This window comes from Neopelma chrysocephalum, unplaced genomic scaffold, assembly GCF_003984885.1.
Source record: "Neopelma chrysocephalum unplaced genomic scaffold, ASM398488v2 Primary Assembly neopelma1_97222, whole genome shotgun sequence".
In the NCBI taxonomy this organism is placed as follows: domain Eukaryota; kingdom Metazoa; phylum Chordata; class Aves; order Passeriformes; family Pipridae; genus Neopelma; species Neopelma chrysocephalum.
The window spans coordinates 3,722,261-3,736,350 of NW_020925863.1; the positions used below are offsets into that span (position 1 = coordinate 3,722,261).

General features: G+C 35.7%; 1 protein-coding gene across 1 annotated transcript in view; it reads right to left on the reverse strand.

The window, feature by feature from the left end:
- LOC113961495 (loricrin-like) overlaps positions 1 to 14,090 on the reverse strand; it is a 49,549-nt gene continuing 35,459 nt past the window's right edge. The window contains exons 36-54 of the mRNA XM_027671864.1: positions 13,612 to 13,641; positions 12,769 to 12,810; positions 10,949 to 10,987; positions 10,182 to 10,220; positions 9,888 to 9,926; positions 9,517 to 9,555; positions 9,122 to 9,160; positions 8,301 to 8,339; positions 7,833 to 7,871; positions 7,443 to 7,478; positions 6,651 to 6,680; positions 5,647 to 5,682; positions 5,141 to 5,179; positions 3,957 to 3,995; positions 3,487 to 3,525; positions 2,242 to 2,280; positions 1,635 to 1,673; positions 891 to 917; positions 1 to 485 (exon numbers count right to left, since the gene is read on the reverse strand). Of these exons, the coding sequence (XP_027527665.1) occupies positions 387 to 485; positions 891 to 917; positions 1,635 to 1,673; positions 2,242 to 2,280; positions 3,487 to 3,525; positions 3,957 to 3,995; positions 5,141 to 5,179; positions 5,647 to 5,682; positions 6,651 to 6,680; positions 7,443 to 7,478; positions 7,833 to 7,871; positions 8,301 to 8,339; positions 9,122 to 9,160; positions 9,517 to 9,555; positions 9,888 to 9,926; positions 10,182 to 10,220; positions 10,949 to 10,987; positions 12,769 to 12,810; positions 13,612 to 13,641 (768 nt within the window). The 3' untranslated portion in view covers positions 1 to 386. The remainder of the gene's footprint in view (positions 486 to 890; positions 918 to 1,634; positions 1,674 to 2,241; positions 2,281 to 3,486; positions 3,526 to 3,956; positions 3,996 to 5,140; positions 5,180 to 5,646; positions 5,683 to 6,650; positions 6,681 to 7,442; positions 7,479 to 7,832; positions 7,872 to 8,300; positions 8,340 to 9,121; positions 9,161 to 9,516; positions 9,556 to 9,887; positions 9,927 to 10,181; positions 10,221 to 10,948; positions 10,988 to 12,768; positions 12,811 to 13,611; positions 13,642 to 14,090) is intronic.

The window sequence follows — 14,090 nt, forward strand, 5'->3', positions numbered from 1 at the left end:
TCAGCTCGCATCTATAACTATTTATTTGACCTCGTCCACTTTGGTTAATAACCAAATACTTTCTAAGCGTTCATTTGTCACACCAATCATTTCAGGCAGGTGTTCATTGCATTCCCTATCAGAAATAAAAATAAATCATATAGGTAGGGTACAATATGTTCTCTTAAAATGATGCCTAAAACACTGACAAAACTAATGATATCTACTAATGACTAAAACCAGAGGTAAACTAATGAGAGGCATGACATATCAGCTAGACATGCAACATAACAGCCAAGTAGCATCTGACAATTTGACCTAAGGGTATTTTTTTCTTACATTAAGTAATTACTCTAATAATATGGAATATAATCCATGTTTAGGTTGTCAAACAGCTCTTTGGAGGTTCATATAGACCATTTTGATGTAGCAGCAGAGAGAGCAAAGGCACTCAAAACACTGAATAACATCAGGAGTCGGGGAGTGGAGTGTTTCCCAGCAGAGCTCTATAAAAAAACAGAGAAATTTGATAAACCCATTTCAAAATAGTTCTATTTATCACTATTATAAATGCATAGAAAGTTTCAGAGAAATCTTTTCCTATTGGCCCCTTCTATTATGTAGACACTTTTGATATTAAAAAGATCATGTGTCACATCCATAGTGCCCGTAAATCAACAGGTGTTGTTTTCAAGTGATAGGCAGAGACAAACGTGGAAAACACCTGTGTGGTCCCACTTCTCTTCATTTTTGTCGATACTATTTCCATTTATTATGTTGCACGTCTTCTCAAATGGTTATTCAGATACAGGAAATGTGATAGATACCTCACAGTATAAACAACAGTTTCAGTTTTCTATGATAGGTATAGGAAGAAACCAGTAGAGCCTACAAAGAAGAAAAGTGCTTACCACTTGACTGCCTCCAGAGGAAGGTGACTGCTGAAAACAAACAAACAAACAAATAAATCTACAATTGTTCCCACACAATGGTTTTGAAAACAGTTTTTGTCTGCAAAAGTTTTGAATACCTTAACCCACAGCATGGGTTTAATTTGTTCAAGAGGAAAATTGCTTTGCAATGATAAAGCAAATAGTTTTAATTATGTACTCTGTCTCATAGTACATCTGAAAATTTCAGCTAAAATTGATGGAAAGACAAAAGTCTATTTTTCTCTCATTCCATTATCATATTTGATACAGTTTTCCATCTCTATAATTGAAAGAGGACGTTAAAAATTGATGAGTACTGAAAACAAAAAAAAAAGTGTGAAACCAGGTAACCTGCCAGCGAAAAACTCAAGAGTCTAGCTTATTTAAAAAAAAAAAGTGAAGGATTAACTGAGCACAGCCTATAAAATCTACACTAAGAACAAGAATTTAAAAAACAGAGGACAGAAAAATGTAACAAAGCCCCTAACTGAAATCTGAAACAAGACAGATTTAGATTTAAAATATAACTGACACTGAAATTGCTTTCCCAGGCTGAGGCCGTATTTTCCACAGTGGTTTCTTTAAATATGCACTAATATAAATGGAACTAATACAGAATGTTCTCTTAAGACCAAATCATCCCAAAATTGCTCTACCTACCACCCAGGTTTCTTTGTTTACTAAGAAAAGTAGATGAAAAAGCTGTGATGAAAGTATTCTTACCTGTTTTCCAGAGTAAGTGCTTCCTGAGCTAGAGCCACCCTGTAAAATAATTATAAACCATTTAATTTTGTAGTATGAAACTCCAAGTGAACAGTGTCCAAAGAGCACACAGCAGTCTTGAAAATGCCCTGGATAGTATTAGATTTGATATTGACTTTGATTTTACCATTTTAGTTGCACTTTCCCCCCCTATTTTAATTGAATGGTCTCAAGAAAGCACAGCTATGTCCTCTTTATTCCATGAACAGTTTCAGAGGAATGTGTCAAAGCAATGTGCCACTGACTGAACTGCAGAGTTTGAAACTGAAACAGTTACCCTGATATTTAAATACATCATTCTTATTAGAATGGTCCAAAAATACTCCTATGAGTAAGTGACAGAGTATATAAAAACTTTGCTATGGGAGGAATAAACGCTGCCTCATCCTAAGGTTCAAGTTTGAACAAAATATTCCATTTTTTTGGTAATTTTTTTCGGTAATTTTTTTCAGACATTTACCACTGTAACGTAATTTTAAATTTCACCCTCATTACTGTTATCTATTTTAAAAACCAATATCCACATTTCTAACTTGGTTGCAGAATACTGAAAGAAGAATATCCTTACTGGCTTTCCTTGATGACTGCTTCCTGAGGAAGATGAACCCTGAAAAAAGACACCTGTTTTTGACTCTAAGTCTATTTGCACTTATATGTTCTCACTGTCTGGAATAAAGGACCACAGGAGAATGAACACTGTCTTGTGTCCAGTCCTCTAAAAACCCCAGGGAAAACCTTATCTGAAATACAAATATTTAACATCTTTTTGGTACAAGTATTCTTTCAAATTATGTATTGGAAATTTTGATACAATGTTCTCAAGAAGAAAGAACTGTTTTGTAGTTGTGATGTGTTTAATATATAGAATGGAAAAAATAATAAGGTCTAATGAAACATTAATTCGCCTGGTATCAATCTATGTTTACATTTGGGGGAAAAAAAGACACCACCACCAAAAAATGCAAATGTTAGACTCCTTCACTCTACAGCCCCTGTTTGAAGAAAGCTCTAATAAGAAAGGTAACTCTAAAAAAAATGGATATAGAAAAATAAAACATCCAGCTTTCTAGGAAGGTGGCTCTGCTCATTTGAATGGCATTGCCAATAGGAAATGTTACAAGCATTGACTCCTTAATGGACATCAAATACAGGACACAAAGTGTCTCACCTTTATGATTCATGTATTAGGAAAGGTAACATTTATGCCCACTTTTTAATAACAGGTACACCTTCTTTTCTATAAGAGATAAGCTAAAAGATTGTGTGTGCTTATTGGTATCTCCTGCCATTGAAGGACAAGAGCAAGGTCCAAATTACATAGTAAAAACAGTAGTCTGAAATGGGAGAAGTTGAAAATATGCACAGTTAAATGGCAACTATTGTGTCCTTCAAAAAGAAAAAGTAAGTATTTTCTTCAAAGTAAGCCAGAAATACTTAAGACAAATGCATTTAAAATCAATGAAAAACTGACCCCTGAGGATGAAGCGTATGATTATTATGAATTTAAACACAAATAACTATTCAGAAGTTCGTTAAACAAACAAACAAATTAAAAATAAAATCCTGTGATCTCATTCTGTGATTACCACAAGTTCAGTTACATAGTAAAATGCTGTCTCTAAACAATGGAACTGTGTGAAAATAAATATTGTGTTTGCATTTGTTGAGATTATCCTAGATAACTAAATCATGTGAAACTCTTTGCATATTGAAGTAATTCTCAGAAAACTGTCTGGTCCATAACTAACTAGATACAGGTTTTTTAACAGGTGAGTAAGAAAAAAGGAAGGTAAATTTGAATTTTTTGACTTACTGGTTTACCATGTTGTCTGCCTCCAGAAGAATATGAGCCCTGTAAGAAGTCAATGCAACATCTATTAATTGAAAGGAAAATCTTCTGTCACTGTCTTGAGACAATTTGTGCAGTACTTAGAACAAACTTATGTGGATGTTGTTTGAACAAAAACAGTAAATGGGGTACCTAAAGCTTCATCTCTGTACTGCACACTGAACCAGTGGCAATTTGAACCAAGAGAGCAGTGTTATGAAATACAGTTTGGTGGTTATAGTACATTCAAAGGAATGTTTTACACAGAGCAGTAATTCATTGGAACCAAATCTCTTATTCACCTTGCTGAAACGACCAATTGGTATTACCTCAACCATTTAGGCTTTATAAAATGGGCAAATTAATGTATCTTTCAGCATCAAGTAACTGACCTGATCTAGAAAGTATGTTAGGAAAAAGCTAGGAGTGATGGGATGGAAAGATAATATACTCACCGGCCCACCATACTGGCTGCTTCCTGAGGGATAAGAACCCTATTAAAAAGAATATGAGAATTTAACAGCAGTTACTTTTTTTTTCTATGCAGAATGAAACATCACAGAATGACTTTTAACAGGAGATCTCTGTAACAATCTGGAAAGTATATTAATCTAAAAAGATGCAGTGAAAGACTTTTGACTTAATGCCTGTAAGTTCCTTAACAGCTGAAAGTACTAAATTGGGCAAACAGTCACAAGCCACCTGCTAAGACTGTTCTGTTACATAAATAAATGGATCTAAAGTGTCTTACATATGGCTTTCAAGAGAAAAAAATCTACTTTATTTGTGATTTTCTGCTACATCAGATGTGTTCAGAGAGCATCATGTGTATTATTGTAAAAATATACTTATGATTCCAAATAGGTAATTTGGGAAAAAGACTGATTTGCAGCTGTTAAAAATCCTCTCCATGCTACAAGAGATTATCTTCTTTTTAGAGTGATACTGAACTCAACTGCTTGGCAATGGAGTGAAAAGAAATTATTTTTTTAAGTATAGCAGAGTGAAACATTGCAAACACAATAATACTAATGAAAAATATGCTCCATCTTATTAGACAGCCATCCATTACATCTGTCAATTACTTGCATTAGTAGGATTTCAGAATCAGTTACAAACTACTAAGTCTAGAGAAGGTACTCAGGGAGCTGATTACAGTAAGAGACTGGAACTGCAGCTGAAGATGAGGAAAGTACTATTATTGGGTGCAACACACCAGAATTTATATTTTCAAAGCAATATCTATTGGTATATTTTTTGCCAAATTTTTTCAAATATTCAATCTAAACAAGTTTAAAAAAAAAGATATCTTCAATATAATTGAAAAATAACATAGAAAATATATTTTGAACTGGCATCATAGCAATGTGAAACTGAAACATAAAAATGGTTAATTAAAATTATCACTTGAGATAAGAGGCATTTTGAGGTAAAACAACTAGAATTATGATCTGTGGAATTTCTTTAAACTGAAGTTTGTTCATGCTACTCCATTTCAGTTACTGAGAGATGGTCCCTGTTTTCAAATATTTATTAAGAGTGTCTCTGAAAAACCAACAGTATATGCACTGCATCATACTTTTCATTTAATAAATAGCAAGTAGAAAGAAGATCTTGAAAACAAAGAAAAAGTGCTTGCCTGTCCACCATACTGATTGCTTCCAGAATATGATGAACCCTGTAAAAAGAACGTGAAATTTTCATAAACAGTTTTCTAAATAGAATCTGTCATAAGAAAATCCTGGACCTAATATAAACAATACTCCTGACATTGATTAACTCGAAGAACTTTACACAGTTATTAATGCAGTGGCAAATGACTAGTTATCCACACATCACGTTAGTGGTTCAGGCAGTGAGATGAACCCTGTGAATGATTCTTCAGTAATTTTTCAAGGTAAGAAAGCTCCTATAATTACAAAGTAAGATCTTGGCTCTAGTTCATAGAAAGATGTAACTGAAATGTCAAGAGTGACTTAATAAGAGCCCCATACACTCTCTGGAATTATTGTCCTTATCTCTGTGACTAAACTGAACTCAATATTTGATGGGTTCTGGGCAAATATGGCAACTGAGCCATGTTTATTCCTGAGGAATAGTTCCTGAGAAACTAATCTGTGTAAATGTTAAGGACAAACTGCCTACCTGTCCACCAGCATAGTTGGCTCCTCCGAAAGAGCCCTGTGTTCAACAGAAATAGGAGTGTTTACTCTGTATTTAATTCAATGTCACATAGAAGAGAAACGAGACAATTTATTGACCAATTGCAATGATCAAGTCATTTACACTGATCACTACTATTCTTTTGATTAAACAGGTAAAGGATTTAGTTTTGATTCATTGTGATTTATATGTCAAATAATTTATGTTTATACATATAATATATATAAGTGATAATATATTATAAAATAATATATTTTCTATTTACATAAATTCTAATTTTTAGGTTATGTTTGACACTTTTGATTCCCAGAATTTGCATGGGTGTCATGAGTTGTATACTTGGGCATGTGGTTTTGCTTGATTATGTAATCAGGGAAAGAGAAGTAGTCATCTAAGCAATTTTGACTATACTGAGCAAACAGGTCACTGAACCATCTCTTGGAAGTAAATTAGCTTGATCTCAGTAAACCAGTGGAGTGGGGTTTTTTAGATGTTGTGGGGGCATTTGTTTGTTTGTTTTTAAAGTATTTACAAAAGTATAAGGAATATACTATTAGACAGAAAAAATGGAAATATATAACTTTTTAAATGCGTTGCTCTGCTCCAATCTGAAAGCATTTGGAGACATGATTTTAGATTTAAGTTTCACTAGTTGAATCATACTGTTAATAACCATCATAAGAGCAGCACTGTTTCACATACACGTCCAAAACCCAATGAAATATTTGGGAAACAGATTCTTAGAAAAGTCCCAGGCCTCTCTCACAAATTGAGTAGCCAGTTTTGAATACAGTACTACAGTTGCAAGTCACTTAATATTTTTGTCTTTAGCAGGTTCAAAATTGTTCATTTTAGCATAATGTGAAGAAAACTTCCATCATACATAGAATTTCACAGACAGAATTATTTCAAGAAATGTAGTTCCTTGGGAATTTTCCAGTATGTGTACATACTATGCAAAATATATAAAGACAAAGAATACTTACTGGACCTCCACCGGGGCACACACACCCACCCTGTACAAAACACAACCAAACTTACTTTCCTGGGTCTATGATTGGAATAGGACTCTGAATTCGTAAATCAAACTCACATTCTGCTAACTGTAAGCAAATGGACTATAAAATTTTGCTCATAGACTCCCCAAGCTCCATCTAAAAAGTAGTTTCTTTCTGCCTCCACTGCCCTTTTAAGGCTAGCTGTGCACTTACTCATCAATTTTTTAAATAGAATTTTCTAATTTCTCATTTAAAATTTACAGTAAAAACTCTCTAAAATGATGAGTAGCAGATTCTGAATAGTAATACAGATTTTATTTTTTTTCCCCTGAGGAGACCAGAGCACCTAGAATTTTCCCAGGGAAGTGGTCACAGCACGAAGCCTGCCAGAGTTCAAGAATCGTTTGGACAATGCCCTCAGGCACATGATGTGACTCTTGGGGTGTCCTGCGCAGGGCCAGGAGTTGGACTCGGTGGTCCCGATGCGTCCCTTTCAACTCACATATCCTATGATTCTGTAAATACATACAGTACTCTTTCATGCTACAGATGTTCCAGGAAACACTAAAGATGACTTCCAGTTGAGGCTTATTAGGTAGTTTCTACTCTGATAAAACTAAGTAAGAGGTGGTTAGCGGTTTACTATTCAGTGTTTCCCTTTTCACACTCAATCTGGATGAAATGTGTAAAGGGAAACAGTTCTCGTGAAGGAAAGCTACACAAAGCAGTTTGTGAGTGCGTGACACTAGCAGAGCTGAACAGCGCTGAGAAAGAACATACCTGTCCACCAGACTGTCTGACTCCTGAAGAAAAGCCCTGGAAAAAATGAATAACTAATTATTTCTGTGTTACTGAATAACATTCTCACTTGTTCTCTGTGGTCCTCAGTTTTTCAAATTGCTTCTGTTTAAACGTAACAACAAAAAATGGGCTTCTTGAACCATGATCTTTTAAAGAAGTGTTTCCATGCAGTCACACAGGCCCCTGTATCATTTGCTCATACCATGATCTGACATACTGGTCACACTTAGCAATCCTCACTCGGCCTGGCTTAAAGCCATTCTTTCTTAGAATGTTCCTTTTTTGCAAAAAATACAGGTCCATTTTCCTAATGTTTTTCTAACTGCAGGTACTATGAAAGTTAGAAAGTTAGAAAGTTAGAAGTTTTACCTGTCCACTGTACTGGCTGCTTCCTGAAGAAGCCATACCCTAAAGAAATGAGAAAGCATTCATATATATTGCACATTATTTAACTTATGACCTGTCACAGAAAAACATATTTTTATTTGTCTTCCATGAACTTAAGTGTCATAGGAATGCGAACACTTATTTATGGCCATACTGAAAGCCACTGGCCTTTACAGTGGCTGCTATTTAGACAGAACAATGAAGTTTGAATCAAAGTCAGCTTCAGGCAGGTGAGAGCAGTGCTGCTGCCCTGGATTGTGTGCTCACAGCAGCCTCGTATGTTTTACTTATGAGAGCGGGCTGACAAAACAGAAAGTCATATATTCATCTGTTCTGCCTAAACACTGTTTTGCTGTAAGATACGCCTTTACAAAGTATTCAATTTTTCACAAAAAAATGGAAAGATGAACAATGGAAAAAACAATCCATAAATAGAAAAACAATTCTCACCTGTCCTCCATAATGGCTGCCACCTGGGAAATATGGACCCTGAAGCAAAGGTGCCAATTATTTCTCAAATCAAAAAGCTTCTTTAAGAGCTTTTTTTAAGAAAGACTGTTTCCCTTCTCTTTCACACAATGAAAAATTACAGGAAGATAGACATTCAACCTATTGCTTTATTGTTCTGTGCAAATTAGGCAGTGCCCTTAACATATGAATCTTCCATAATATCGATCATGAGCTATTACGATGCATGTGTAGCTTTTTGAGACTATACTTGGACTGAAAGTCTCTTTCTCCTCTAATCCCCTAACCAATCAATCTGACAGTCAATGTTTTCTGAGCCCAAGGATGAGTTTGTTGGGGATGTCACTCCATATTAGTGGCTATACCTCTAGGCAGCACTAGGAACTCTATCCATCATCTTTCATTTCACAAGGGCATGGAACACCTCTCTTAGCAACTCCTGATCTTCTGCCCTGTTCCTCTTCTGAGTCATACTGCTTCTCTGACATCAACTTTGATATTGCATTTTGCCAAAGGAAGTGAGGTAGAGGAGGAATGAAATCTCCTTCCAGCCACTCCTTACTGTTAGAGCTAAGAAACCTTGACAGTAGCAGGGCAGGCTGGAGGGTAGAACTGCATTAATTGTTATACAACAGAAGCACCAGATCTACCTAGGTTTTGTACTGTTTCAGATAGATACCTGATCATATACTATCAGATCAACAGAGTTTACTCAAAAAGTTTTTCCAGTTAATATAAAAGTATCAAGTTTTGATGTGGGAACTGTGTGTTAGAATAAGAACTACACAGGAGGAGATTCTCACCTGTCCTCCATACTGGCTGCCTCCTGAAGAAGGTGAACCCTGAACAAAAAAGAATTTAATGATCTCTGTCTGTCATTCTAGCTCTTTGAACATGGTCCACATGAGGGAGAAGTATCCAGTTTCTTTCACTGCAGAACTGTGAGTGGATTGAACCACAAATGGGTACGAATCATCTGCATTTACTGTGACGCATCAGAAATTCCATCTTAAAAACTCTTCTGTGGCTTTGTACCACATACATTTATAACTACTATATACTTAGCAACAAATTAGATAAAACATGGGGGGAAAATCGCCAAAATAAAACACAATCTCCTTAAAATGTTCTTTTACCCAGAGACGTTTATGAAATGTCTCTGATGAAGTAGTAAACACCACAGGGGAAGAATTCTCACCTGTCCACCATATTGGCTGCCTCCTGAGGAAGGTGAACCCTGAAAAAAAAAAAGGAAACTGAAACTTTTTTACAAATTTTTGGTTAATTTCATGAAGTATTTATTTCAGAAATACATGACCTTCTGTCCTGCAAATTTCAGGAGTTGAGTCAACCATGTATTTCACATTCTATTTTTTCTTAGTCTTAAATAATGATCTTCATCTGAACTTGTTTTGTTTAATCACAGTGGCACCAGAACATTATGGAGAAAGATTTACTTGGAAGATTTTAGACTAAACTAAAGCTAAAATAGACAGCCAGGTAGACAATGAATAAACTGCAGCTTTGCATAGGTCAAAACTACAAGAGCAAGGACTACTGAATGCTTACTTGTCCACCATATTGGCTGCCTCCATAAGAAGATGGCCCCTGGAAAAATATTGAAAATTGGTTATTTCTGAATACCTAGTTCATAGAGCAGCAAAGAAATCTATATTTTGTTATTTCACTGTTTGTGCAATTATCCCAGAATAAATGGTATTTTTGTCTTCCTTATTACGACAGAATACAGACCACTGTAAATTTTCTTGAAATAATAAATTGAGATCTTCTATTAATATGAGTCAAATACTTATAAAACATATAAATATATTTTGATATAAAATATTAAAAGTAAGAGCTTACATGTCCTCCATACTGGCTAGCTCCTGAGGAATATGAATCCTGTAAAGAATACCAAATGAGTGAATTACCTGCAGTAGGATTTCCTTAAATCAAAACATGACTCTCCCAGGACAACAGGAGCAAGAGAGCAAGGTAAGAGTGAAGACAGGTGAGCAGAACTTTTATTATGCTTTAATGTTCAAGCCTTACAAGGTAAGTTGGAGAAATATCTGAGTTCCTAAGCAAGGGTGGAAGGCAAATATGTACTGCTTTGTTTGTGTGACTTGTTGGGAAGGTTAAAGTGGCTTTGTTTCCAGTTCTTTCTCTGCTCATTTCTGGAGAATGGAATTTCTTTATTTGGAAAGCTGAGTCCTGGGTCAAACCTAGCAGTAAAATATTGGCTACCCAACAGGCCTCTGAAAACCAAACAGCAAATTTACTGAAACCTCATACAACAAGAAGTTTCTTTAAAGAGGGGAAATTGGATTTGCTTTTCTTCATAATGGGATTAGGTCCACTAGTAATAAAAAATGCTACATTTTGATTAATGCTTTCTCCACACTTTTTTTTTTGTGAGCTTCATTATGCAAATTTCACACAAACAAGGGCACTATTTGCTAAAAAACCCCTTGTGTATAATTTTTAGGACATATCAAACTCAATGAATTTCATTTACTGAGCTTTTGCCCTTTATACACAGTTCCCATATAGAAACTGAATTTGAGTGAATGAATAACCATCATTTTCAGACATGAAAAATTGGCTCTCCTTTTGGAATGAGTGCTTACTTGGCTGTTGTACTGGCTGCCTCCAGAAGAAGATGAGTCCTGGGGAAAAAAAAATAACAAAGCAACCAGTTGATTTCTCCAAAAGAACTACTTCAAAGCAAAACTTCTTGAAGAATAGCAGTATATAAATTTATATTTTAAACCTTTTTGCTTGGGTTTAAAGTCCATTCAAAATGTAAAATCTAGCCCTCCCTACTCTGTAATAGGTCTAAAATTTAGTGTGTAATTGTATACCAGAATGGCTGCCTCCAGAGCCCTTTCAGAACAGAAATACTGGTTATTTCACTTCAAAGGATATGAATGAAGGATGGGCAGCTTGTTTGTTTAAAATCACCATACTGAAGAACTACATCCTTACAAAAAGTTTTAATATTAATTCTTCTAGGGTACTACAGACCTTTAGAGTAGTCTGAGATTCCACAAGATCTGCTAAGCTCATAAGCTGTTTTGTTTTTAGTACATAATGTGAAACATGTATCAGACATCATGAATCTTAACTGTGTAAAATGACTTTTCAATTGCCCTGTAAAGAAGATATTGAAGATGATAGTCTGAGGTAAACTGCAACATGTACTTGGGGGAGAACTAAGATCTACACTCAGTATGCAAAAGCTGCTCTCCCGTGCTGAGGTACTGGGTGTATCTATGCATTTAAGTACAGATCAGGAGTGTCCCTTTGAGACAGAAGTCCTGATAGTTCCCACTCACTGTAGTTTGTTTTTCTATCATGGGGTGGTCTCACAGTGAATTAACTGGATGCCATTCAGATTAAACTAAATTTTAAAATGCTCTCTAGGGGTACACTTAATGCATTCAGGTAGTAAATGGACTTCTGGCCCATGGGACCAGATCAGAGCAGACCATTCCTGAAATGTGTGTAGTATGGCCATCAGTTCCTCAGCACTGTTGCAGTTTGCAGCACTCGTTGATGTAGACACTCCACTATGTTCCCTCCTTTATGTACAATCCTCAGTTCCAAACTGCTGTCCAAAGACAGCCAAGTCAGTAAAAAAACAAAAAGAATCAGTCCCAATTGGAAGTTTCAAAGGAAACAAATACCAACAACAGTAATATGAAGGATGTAGAACACAGGTAGTTAAGAATATTTTCCTGAGTGTAGATACATACACTTTCCTCCTTCCTACAAGGGAGAACAAGACCAGTCCTATTTATCACGTAATATTAATTTTTGTATGGTACATTTTTGTAGCAGTGTCCAAGCCAGCTTTGTATCAGTCAGCAGTGTGGTACAACGTGGTACAATACCACAGAGTTCTCTGCTAGATGGAAAAAGACCCAAATGTTTTTCTTCCCTTTGGTGCAGCACATACAGAGCTCCCATGACATACATTATGACTTTCCAACACACAGTGAACAGAACTGGAGTGCTGTCAACAGATCTCTCCTGCAAAAATGTTCTTATCCCTATGAGAGGGCAAGCAACATTAGATGACAGATGTATGAATACTAACCTTTTTTGACAGTAAATTATCTACAAGGAATATAATCATGTAAATCCATATCCTTGGGGATATTTTTACAGAATTCCAAAGAAGCCAATGGAACTTGAAGTAAATATTTATGCTATTATGTACCTGCATTTTTGACAAACATTTTTCATTGAAAGACTTCTCTTTACATGAAAACTAGTTCAAAAGGAAAGTGAAGCTGAATGTTGCATGAATGTCCTGTGTGTATTTTTGATTGAAACTAAGGTATGTTATTTTCACAAATGTATGACTTTCATTAGGCACTGACTCTTTTAACCTCTCCAGCCAAAGGAGACAAAGCACACTTGAAAGCTGAAGAAGATTGCTTACATTTGCAGAGGCATCACTTCTGACTAAGGTAGGGGATCCACCCTGTATGGGGCAAAAATAAAGAAAAGAAAAATTAGCCTTTGTCTTTGATCATAAACTGGAAATGAAACAAAACCTTAAAATGCCTGTTCTACAGCATTTCAGAGGAAAAATATCACAGTCTGAAATTAATTTCACTTACACTTCACTTCCTTTTATCAATTTACCAAGATAACAAATAGTCTTTTTTTGGCCTGGAAGACTGTAAATCACAAAAAATATCATATTGTATCTAACTGTCATATTGTTTACCCTGGAGAAAAGCAGGGGCGGGGGGGACCTTATTGTTCTCTACAACTACCTGAAAGGAGGTTACAGTGAGGTGAAGGGTGGTGCCTTCTTTGGAGTAACAAGCAATAGAACAAGAGGAAATGGCCTCAAGTTGGTCCAGGGGAGGTTTAGATAGGATATTAGGAAACAAATTCTTCACTGAAAGGATTATAAAGCACTGAAACAGGCTGCTCAGGGAAGGGGTTGAGTCACCACAGCTGGATATATTTTAAAGATGTGTACATGTGGCACTTAGGGACGTGGTTTAGTGGTGGCCTTGGCAGTACTGAGTTAATGGACTCGAGGCATTTTCCGACTTAAATGATTTGATGATTCCATAATGCTGAATTCTTCATCTTGGCATAATGAGAAATAACCCCTACCATATCAGAAACATCTAAGTCACCAAAGGAACAATGAATATAAAATTAAGAGTACCTTCAAGTAAGTAAGTTAAAAATAAATAGGATCGCAGATAATTTTCCAGTTAAATAGTTTACTAAAGAAAATGTATAATGAAAAAGTAGCACTTACAGAACTTCCCCCAGAACAATCACATGCACCCTGTAAAGAGTACAGAAAGTATTTAAGATATCAGGAGCTCAGGACTGAAATGGACTCCAGAGACAACTCAAATTACTTCTACCATCCCAGGTGTGCAAACCATAAAGATACATTCTTAAATGCCCGACTTCTAGAAATGTATTTATTTCATCCTATGCAACTATTTCTGCACTTATTGCTCTGATGGAGCAACAAAATGCTAATTTTGTTATCTTCAAATTTTCTTATATACAGTCTTTACCTTAAAAACCTTACTCACCAGAAGGATGAATAAAAAAATTCTGAGTAGTGCTACAGAAAGCAATTTTTTTTCCTAGAGAGGCCAGAGCACCTGGAGTACATGCAGTACTATGTTCTGTTACAGATGATACAGAAAATAGGTGATTTCTACTCTGATAAAACTAACTGAGAGGTGGCCAGGAGTTCACCATTCACTGTCTCACTTTCCA